We start from the raw sequence: 10,534 nt of genomic DNA, 5'->3' as shown, positions 1-10,534 counted from the left end.
GAGAGAGAGAGAGAGAGAGAGAGAGAGAGAGAGAAAGAAAGAAAGAAAGAAAGAAAGAAAGAAAGAAAGAAAGAAAGAAAGAAAGAAGAAAAGAAAAATAAATGCTTTTGAGAACCGTGAAAAGTGACCTAACATCTACATGCATGGTAATGGGAGACATAACATGAGGAAACATGTTTAAGATTCCCTCTTTGGTATGTAGATTTCATGACCATTTCTGGGCTCTCTTGCTATGGAAAGAACATCAAATTGCCAGCTCTGAAAATACAAAAGGAAGCAAGGTGAACTTGTTCATTTCCCAAGTAAAACAAAACAAGTCCACACAAATCCCTGTTTTCTGGGCCTGTACTTTACCTGGCCTTCACTCATGGCTTCTTTCTCTGACTCTGCAGTTTTTGCCTGGTTCTGCACTCAAGGGGTGGTACAGAATGCCAGAGGGTCAAGATTCTATACTGGCAGTTTGCAAGCTGATGTAAGCCAGTTATAACTGCCATGCCAGCGGCAGCCAGGAGCTGTAGCTGGGCAGGTGGCCCATGCCTGTGCTCCTGTGCCCCTAGCCCGTAGGAGGCAGGTGCAGGAGAATTGCCCATGTGTTTGATGTCTACTCCAGCTACTTGGTGAGCTCCAAACTACACTGGGCTGCAGAGTGAGATTCTGTGTCAAAGCGGGAGGAGGGGAGAAGCATCTTCAATGCTTCCCAAGCATGAAAGCTCCAAACAGTGGGATGCCCACATGGCCTAAGGGATGAAGGCATCAGACAGAGGATGGGCAGAATTCAACCCAGGAGGAGGAAGGCCTTCATTAGGTTGCTTCTGCTTCTCTGCTGTTTGCTTCTGGTGGATGGAGTTCATTCTCAGTGCATCTGGATATGGAGATGAGCCCTGCTTCTGGGAGTTGACGGGATGTAACGTTTGTGAGTTTAAGAATGCAAAACAGGGCTGGAGAGATGGCTCAGAGGTTAAGACCACTAGCTGCTCTTTCAGAGGTCCTGAGTTCAATTCCCAGTAACCACATGGTGGCTCATAACCATCAATAATAGGATCTGATGACCTCTTCTGGCCTGCAGATGTATATAGAGATAGAACACTCATATATTTAAAAAAAACATTTCCCACAATAAAGGAAGAGAAACAGATGCATGCCCATCCTTTCTAGCCCAGCACAAGGAAGGTAGCTAATATGAAGAAAGCAGAAGACAAGAACACTGGACCACATTGTTCCCTGAGAGGTGGACCCAACCACCTTTGCCCTACTCCTGACCCACATTAAAGATATAAAATATCTCTACCATCTCATTGTTTGGACCCTGAAAAATGCCAGCAGTTCATCAATCAGACTAATTCACTCTACAGGTCTTCCTTGATATATACTAACACCATCTGTTAGAATGGGGGACTTATGCAAGTGATAAATACCTTTATTAATGAACAATTAAAAGAAGCATTGCAAAGCTCTCCCTAGCCTGAGAGCCTGGGAAAGAGGGACGGCCATGTCTGTCATGATGGCTTGCACCACTGCGTCTGGCTTAAGCAATATTTTTTTTAAAACAATACAAATAGCCAAGGAAGATCTTTCCAATGAGTGTAAGAACTTACTTCCCTAACTAATTTGTTCTTGGTGACAGGAAAGTCCTGTCTTCAGACAAAATGGAACTTAGAACCACAAGCCCATCCCGATGTTGCTATGAGTTTTGCACTTGGAGACTGGAGCCAGTTAATTGAGGTGTGTTCTCTAGCTGGAGATAAGTATCAGGTATGCAATGTGCCTGCAATAGTACACAAATCTAATGCCTTGGTGCCTTTTCTGTGTTTGAACCAGTGTAAACAGCACCTCCCCTCAGTGGTGACGTCTACCTGCCTTCTCGTCTTTTTCAGTCCCAGTGAGCTCACAGCAAAGAGGCCAACGCTGGGGCCAGATTGTCTTTAGACAAACACACTCCTCCTCACACTTGCTCACTCCTCAGTGGAGTTTAAGACGGGCTGGTGCAGTGCCGTGGTGCAGGGAGCTCACGGCCCAGTCAGGTGGATCTCCTCCTGCTGCATCTCACACCTACAGCCTTTCAGAGCAGGAACTAAGATCTCACTCCTCTTTGCTGCCCCTCAAGCACCCCTGCGGTATGATGAGTGCACCCCATCTCTGTGCCTTCTACTTCTGTTTCTGCTTGCCTCGTAGAGAAGATTTGGTTCCAAGAACACAATGATCAGCTTGTCACCTCCACATTTACAGTTGATTAGTCTATCCCTGTCATCTTGAGGACCGTGAGACAGACACCCTTTATCTCAATAACACCTGAACATCCAAGAATGTGTGTTGAGTGTGGGACCACACGTTATGGTAGGCATTGGGGAGAGAGATGTAAGTCAGAAAATCTCCCTTCTTTTGAGAAATCGTATTTTAGGAGAATCCTACAGGAGGGAGGGCTGTGAAGAGAGTTAAAGCAGAACCAACACGAGCTAGGGAGAAGGGTCAGAGGGTAGTGGCACCTGCTGCCAGGGCCGCTAACCTTAGCTCAGTCCCCAGAACTTGATCATAGCGTAATAAAGAAACTGTCCCACAAGTTGTCCTCTGGCAATTCCTGTTCCATGGCATGCTCACTTGCACACAGCTTCACCGTGCAAACACACACACACACACACACACATGCGCGATAAAAATTAATGTAAGTTTTAAAAACAAAAACAGGACCGACTGGCAAAAGGTGGCTACGTAGATAGGAAGTCCGTGATGTTTTGTTTGAACCGGCGATGTCAGCTTTGCTGTGAATGACAAGCTAGATAGCGATTCCCCTTGAAATATTAATTCGCTGTTATTCCAATGGAGGAGCCAGGAAACTCCTGCTTCAGAATGGGACCCTCGGAGGCTCTCAGAGACTGAACCACCAACTAAAGAGCATAAGCAGGCTGGTTTTAGGTCCCCGCACATATGTAGCAGATGTGCAGCTCGGTCTTCATGTGGGTCCCCCAACAACTGGAGTGGGGGCTGTCTCTAAAGCTGTTCCCTATCTGTGGGTCCCGTTCGCATAACTGGGCTGCCTTCTCTGGCCTCAGCGGGAGAGGATGAGCCTAGCGCTGCCAAGACTTGATGTGCCACAGTCAGGGGGAGTGGGATATACAGAGGAGGGAAGAGAGGGATTGTGCGTCGGGGGGGGGGAGGGAAGAGGGGGGAGTGCAACGATAGGGATGTGAAGTGAATAAAAAGATAAATTAATGGGGGAAAAAAGCATACTGGTTTCTGCAGCTGTTCCCTCTTTCACTAGGTTCCCTTTCCTTCCTGGTTCGTTTTCTTTACCAAAAGGACCTCTGTAGCGCTCCCTCTCATTGGTGGAAGATTCCAGCCCCACCCACCGGTTCACCACACCAGGTCCTAAATCCGGGGAGCGTAATTGAAGGAGTGGCGAGAGTGGGCGTGTCATCGGAGGTGACGTTTCCGGAAGCTCCGACTGTCATCCTCCACGAAAGGTGGGAAGGGTCCCGGGAATGCAGCGGGAGTGGGGATCCTGGTGCGGTGGGACCCTGCGGGGAGAGGCCGTGAGTGTGGGTCCGTGTCCCTGGCCCCGGCCGGCCGCGCGCGAGCTCTGGGATGGCCCTGTCTTCAGGGCTGGCTCCAGACCAGCCAGCCAGGCCTGGTCTCAACACTCCTTGCATTTTTTCGAGAAACCTGACTGACTGCCTTCTAGATGGGCGCCACCAGCAGTTACTGCTGGATCCCTCTCCCGATGCACACGCTCTGCAGGGTTGCTGAACCCTATGTTGTCTCGAGCCACTCGATGGCTTCTGGAGGATGGTCCTTTCTTTACCCACAAGTGCCTCTCTCTTGAGAGGTGCCCAGATGTCCAGCATCCCATGCCAATGAGCTCTTCTGGGCTCTGCCCACTCGGCGGTTAGGAACGTGGGCAGATTTACACTCTCAAGAGGATGTGTTTTACACTCGCAATGTCCCCACATTCCTAGCAGCCCCCAGCTTTTGCTAGAAAAGGGAGTTTAGTGGGGAAACTTCGTGGACGAAATGCCACCGCAAAGTTAGGGCAAGCTAAAGCAGAGCTGGCCTAGAGAAAACAATCTCTGAGGACAGATGAGTAGAACTTAGAAAAAACGACAGCTGAAGGTACAACGCTGTAATCTGCATCTCCCCGGGCAGACGGGAATCCTGACTGAGGAATCAGATGGGAAAAACAAGACTGCTCAGACCCAAGATGAGTGTGCTCTAGAACAGGCTGGCGAGGGTGTGCTGATATCCAATGCACACCGACAACTCCCGTTCCACTCAGGATTATGTGCAATGATGGTGCCATGGAGCCCAGAAGCAACATCTAGGAAGAATGTAAATTCCTACAATTTGGGTACCAATGAGTAGGAACTCCTAGAGTGTCCCACCCCAACTGAGGTACTGTCACTTTGCCATTTACACCCTGCTTGGCTTGTGGGGACAAGCATACATTGATGCTTCCAAGCATGAACTACCTGACCCTGAAAGTGGTGAATGGAATGGGATGAAGCGAAGGGTGGTTTAGTGAGCAGCGTCAGGAGTATTCACCCTAGAAAGGAGCCCCACACTAACCTTGTGTTCAAAACTGAGGAAGTGTATTCCGGAAAATACCATTTCATCTCTGGTGGGATCAAATGGTCAACATGAATTAACCAGGCAGTCTCCTTGAGGATTCGCTGAACACACCCTGCCAGGGACTGGGTAAACGGAAGTGGGCATCTGCATAAAGAAACAAGAAAAAGATGCTTTCCCACCACCGCCGTGCTCTGGGTGGGCCTCCTACTGATGGAGAGTAACTCTTGGTAGCAGTAAGACCAATCCACAGTGCCCTGTTAATGGCTGCACTCCTCGTACCATCAAATTGCAGGACAAGGTTTTGGGTTTTGTTTTTTTTTTAACCTATGTCAGTCCTCAAATCAAGAATTGGGTGTACATGAGGCCAGGAGGGATAATTTGTTGATCAGAACCACTGTATGTAGTGTTTTATTTTCTCTAATGTTTTGTTTGTTCATTTTGTGTTCTGTTTTTGTTTTGAGACAGGGTCTTTCTTTGTAGCCTTGGCTGTCCTGGAACTTGCTAGGTGATCTAGACTGGCCTTGAACTCAGAGATCTAACCTGCCTCTGCTCCTCAAGTGATAGGATTAAAGGTGTGCTCCACCATGCCTGCCTCCTTCTCTAACTTCTTGGGAGGTTTGTGATACACTCACTCATCCTGTGCTGACCCCTGGGAAGCTATGGCCTTGGCTTTGATGTTCCCTGTTTTCTCTCTTCTGTCCCAGAACTTATTGGTTCAATGTCTGACCATGGGGATGTGAGCCTCCCACCCCAAGACCGGGTGAGGATTCTGTCCCAACTTGGGAGTGCAGTTGAGTTAAATGAAGACATTCCACCCCGTCGCTACTATCGTTCCGGAGTTGAGATCATCCGCATGGCGTCTGTTTACTCGGAAGAAGGCAACATTGAACATGCCTTTATCCTCTACAACAAGTACATCACGTAAGACACCTACAGTTCTCTTTTGGGTCCTGTGACTGGCATCCCTTGTGTTCTACCCCTGGGTTCACCTGTGGTTCTCACAGTTGCTGACAGTGGGGTCCCGGACAATGTCAACCATTGATTGGGTTCCAGACAACTTCCACATGTGAGTCGTCCTTGCCATTCGTAGGCACAGGGACAGAAGGTGGTGGTGTTTGACTTAAGAGTTTCCTGAGTAGAAGGCTTGGTTCTTGGGCTGTGACCACATGTCCCAGTGGTTAGACAAAAGAGTTAGCTGGTAAGCAGGACGTGTCTGCATCGGAGAGTGTTTTGACTGCCCTTTCTCTGCTCAGGCAGGCGGTTACAGGACCACTGCTGGTGTGTAACAAGAGTCCAGACTCCTGTGCTCACCATGTGCCTTTAGAATGGCCCAGGGAAGAGGTTTCCTTCTTAGTCACTGCTGTATTCACAGTCTCCAGGTGACTCTGGACCACTTGCTGTCCGTGTGACTCATCACAGTGAGGCCTTTCCTGAGCTGTTAGTTCATCACACTTGGGAGGGCAGCATAAATACAAGATCTCAAGGCCGACCCCAGAGAATGACTCCCAAAGCCCCAGCGACAAGAGTGGTATGTGGTTGAGGGAGGGGACGGTGTGGTAAAGGTTGTGCTTGTCACATCTAGTTGTGAGTTTAGTACAACAGGACCTGAACAGTTCCGGTGACTCAGAGGAACTTGGGGGCTCCGGAGAGGTTTCCCTGGCATCATCTTACTGATCTTCATGGGGCGGTGTGTGCGAAGCACGTGCATCCCCCTCCCGTGCTGTTCCACTGAAGAGCAAACTCGGGCTTAAGAATGCACTTGGGTTTCAGTTTGCAGTGACACCTCCAAGGTTTTACGGCTCTTGTTTCAAGTTTCCATCCAAAGCATGGGTTTTGTTTTGTTTTTTTAATTTTCCATTTAGACTTACAGGAGGCAGTTTGTAGAGACCATAATAAACCTCCCATCCCCATTCCTGTCCCTACAAGAGACTCTCACCAGCCCCACGTGTGTCCTCCCAGACAGACACACGCACATCAGTCATACCACGCCGAGTTTCTTCTCAGTACATCAGTCACGGCACGCCAGGCTTGTCAGTCCCCTCAAGCACAGAGCTGGCACGGTGGGGAATGCTTCCTGGTTCTGTGCTGATCTCCGTGGTGGAGGAAATTCGCAGCATTCCTGGTTTGTGCCCACTAGGTGCCAGTAGCACCCCTCCCTTAGCTTTGGCAAGCTTCAGTGTCTGTTTTTGTTTCCTTGTGTTCAAAAAGAGATGGCTAGCTGGATTTCGATCATTAGTTTTACTTTGCCAAACCCTGTAATAGACAGGTTGGTGTTTGATTGGGGGTAGAGGGAGTTATTTCTTTTAGTGTTTTGGTTTTTTGAGTGTTTTGTTTTAGTTTTTTAGGTTTTGGGGGGAGGTGGGTTGTTTTTGGTTTTTGGGGGGGGTTGTTTGTTTTTGTTTTTGTTTTGTTTTTGAGACAGGATCTCTCAACATAGCCATAGCTGTCCTAGAACTCACTCTAAAGACCAAGCTGGCCTTACCCACAGATGCCCCTGCCCCTGACTACTAGGATTAAAGATGTTCACCACCACACCCAGCTTAGACAGCGCTTTGTAGAGATACAAAGTAAAATAATGAGGAAGTCACTGAATGGAGATAAGAAGTCCGCTGTGTTTTAGGGGGGCAAATTCTAGAGCAGGTTTTTCCATAAAGAGATCTTGTGAAAAAAAGCGGACCTAATGGTCTAATAGAGGGCGGTAACTGTAACAAGTTCCTAAGAAACAGAATCGAATGTATCAATGTTGTAAGAGTCCATATAGGGCTGTAGATGCAGCTCAGTGACACAGAATCTGTCTAAACATCAGTGTTAGTGGTGAGACTGACATGGGACAGGGCGTCTGTCCATGTACATGGTGAGCTAGGCCTGGGGCAGAGTTATGAATGGGGCATGCGTTGGATGGGGCATGCATTTCGTTTGCTTGATGTGTTGGCTTTGGGATTTGATGTGGGACTGCACTGTGTTGACTAAGCCTGAAGCAGGAGATGCAGCTACCTTCACTGTCCTGGCACCTGCATTCCAGACCCTGATTCTGAGCTTGTGAAATGACAGGCGGGTGGCTGCTGAGAAGTGCTAGCCCAGTGGGGTTCAGACTGGTTTTCACTTAGTGTGTTCCTGCCAGGTTACACCAAGTGGCTCACTTTACCAGTTAGTACAGCTGGGGTGTGTGTGTGGGGGGACGTGGAGGTAGGCATCTATGTCACCACCCTCCTGCCTCCCCCGCTCTTAAGAATCTTGTTCTGGACCTTTCATGGATGCTTTAGTTTGGGATTTAAAAGGCATGTCTGTCCTTCCTCCCAGCGAGGTTCAGGCATCTTGATGACGTCAGGCATATCTCCCCTCTTGGTAGTAGTTTTCCTGCTGGAGGAATGTGTTGCCTTTTGCAGACCCCAGTATAGAAGAAAGATCTCCAGCATGTGGGATCAGTACATACTTTCATGATGAGCACAGACAATAAGGCAGCCTGTGGATTCTTTCACAGCTTTTTATGGGCATCAGGAGGCTGCACAGGAGGGAGTCAGAATATTCAAGCAGCCCTGGTGTACTGTGCTGTGTGAGCCTCCTCCAACACAAATCCTCCTTCCGAAAGTGAACCATCACCCTTATTGAAGGCGTTTACTGGGATTGGGGTTTAGAGACCAAAGAAGGGCTCTCCCATGCTCAGGCTTCGATAACATGAGATAAGGATCCTTAGTGCATCTTTTATTGACTGTCCACATGACTTTCTGAGTGAACTGTTTCTATACAAAAATACTTGTTCATGATCATTTTCCCTCAGACATTAGAAGGGAGGAATTCAAGTTTTAAAAAAATTTTTTTGAATGGCAGGCTAGAGAGATGTCTTATGGGTAAATCACTTACCATGCAAGTATTGTGTTCAATCCCTGGAGCCCACGTGAAGGAAGGATAGAACTGACTCCACAAGTTGTCCCCTGATCTCCACACGTGTACTGTGGCACATTTAGGTCTGCACACAGTGCATACACACACACATACACACACACACACACACACCATACCACACACACGCGCGCGCGCGCACACACACACACACACACACAGGAATAATAACAATAATAATGTCCCAACTGGCACACGTAATAACACCTATGGACTTGTTCCAACAAGATAGCATTTATACATATACAAGCAAGCATCCATGCACCTTTGGCCTTAATGCATGAATACACCGTCTGTATTCTGTCCTGAGCTTGTTCTCTTAGTGATATTCCACATGGGTACACGTGGAGCCTTCTCAACCTGAACAGCCTCCTGGATCTCTCCATAGCCAGCTCTCATCCAGTCCCTGCTCAGATGCCATCTCTTATGCGTCCCTTATGCGTCTTTCCATCTCCAGTCCCGTGCCCCAGTCTCTACCTGTTCCCTTTCCTGGTATTGGTGACTTGCCTTGCATGATTCCTTTTTAAATGGTATGTATTTATGTTATGTGTGTATGTGGGGGGGGTGTTTTATATGCATGTATGTCTGCGTACCACATATGTGCCTGGTGTCAGAGGAAGCCAGAAGAGAGTGTCATATCCCATGGGACTAGAGTTAGAGATTGTTGTGAGCCTCCATATGAGTGTTGGGAATCTATCCTAGGTCCTCTGGATGATCTGCCAGTGCTCTTAACCTTTGTGTCATCTCTCCACCCCCAATAGTACTGATTTTTTTTATATACTTTTTTTTAATGTCTGTTCTCCATTGTAATGGGTGCTCTGCAGTGAGGGGAATGCTGCCTTCAGAGCCCAGCTTGGCACCTTCTAGAGATGCTCAGTAAATTGTTTTTGAATGAATGAGTGGTAACCTTGTTTCACATGTGCATATGTAGTTATCCTGTCTTGATGGACATGATGCTTCCCTGCTTTTGTAACCCCATATTGAACCTTCTTGTATGTATATTTTGGCGTGTGCATAGATGTAGTTATGTTGATCTTGAATTCCTTGAAGCCAAGCTATAGGTGTTGTGCATATGTACATTGTAATTCTGGATAATTGTCTTCCATCTTTTCCTTCCAATAAGAAAAAAGGTTAGTTCTCTTTACAGTCTTGATAACACATGGAAACACACATCTTCCTACACCTGAGCTTACAGCAGGCACCAACCGACCTCTAGGCCTTTGCCAATCTGATGGTAAAACCGCTATCTCGCATTTGTTAAGAATTTCCTTCATCAGAGATGAAGCTGAGCGCCATATATTCACTGTGTGCCTTTCGCGTTTTGTTTCCTGGTTTTCTTGTTGCTCTGTCAGGTGTTTTTCGTGTTTGCTGACGTGTCTTTGTTTTGATGTATTTGCTCTCTCTAGTCTGCATCCAGATATAACCCCAAACAAAAGCACCCTCCACACCACTGCTGTGTTGTGCTGCACCCAGGACATTTCCGACCCTGGCGTTAGATCTCCAAGATGATTCTCATCCTCATGTTTTGTTCCTGTGACTGCTACTGATGATAATCATATGCACACATGGCAGATGTTGACTATGTACACAGCCCTTTATTTATTTACTATTATCATCGTCATTATTATTATTTGGTAGTACTAGTCATCATCGTTGGTGTAGTACGGGGAGGTATGTGGGTAACTTGTGATTTGCATGTTCAGAGGTGAAAGGACAGCTCTGAGTGTCACATCCTGCTTCTGGAGGGGTTGCTGGGCCCAGCAGGCTTGCACAGCGTGGGGCTTTACCCACAGAGCTCGTGTTGTCAGAGTCTCTATGGTTAAATAAGTTTCTGATTTTGCATGGAGCTTCCTTCACAGTTACTTAGGCGTCTGCTTGTGCAGCGCAGGCTGCATATGCCTGGAAGTGGTGCACAGCAGTCTTCTCTGAAGGGTTATGAGTCCCAGGAGAAACTTCCTGAGGTCAAGGTCACAAGAGCAATAACGGACAGATTTCACAGTTTTTAATTTATTTATTATTATTTTCTTTATTTACATTTCAAATGCTATCCCAAAAGTTCCCTATACCCCACCCC

The 10,534-nt window shown here is 47.5% G+C and overlaps 1 protein-coding gene across 1 annotated transcript in view; it reads left to right on the top strand.

Annotated features, from left to right (window-relative positions):
- The first annotated feature begins 3,364 nt into the window (after positions 1-3,364).
- Stambp (STAM binding protein) overlaps positions 3,365-10,534 on the top strand; it is a 27,639-nt gene continuing 20,469 nt past the window's right edge. The window contains exons 1-2 of the mRNA XM_021190675.1: positions 3,365-3,458; positions 5,265-5,481. Of these exons, the coding sequence (XP_021046334.1) occupies positions 5,279-5,481 (203 nt within the window). The 5' untranslated portion in view covers positions 3,365-3,458; positions 5,265-5,278. The remainder of the gene's footprint in view (positions 3,459-5,264; positions 5,482-10,534) is intronic.

The sequence above is a fragment of the Mus pahari genome, chromosome 2 (assembly GCF_900095145.1).
Source record: "Mus pahari chromosome 2, PAHARI_EIJ_v1.1, whole genome shotgun sequence".
Classification (NCBI taxonomy): Eukaryota; Metazoa; Chordata; class Mammalia; order Rodentia; family Muridae; genus Mus; species Mus pahari.
The sequence above is the reverse complement of the archived record's forward strand: the minus strand, read 5'-3'. Positions and strand labels throughout refer to the sequence as shown.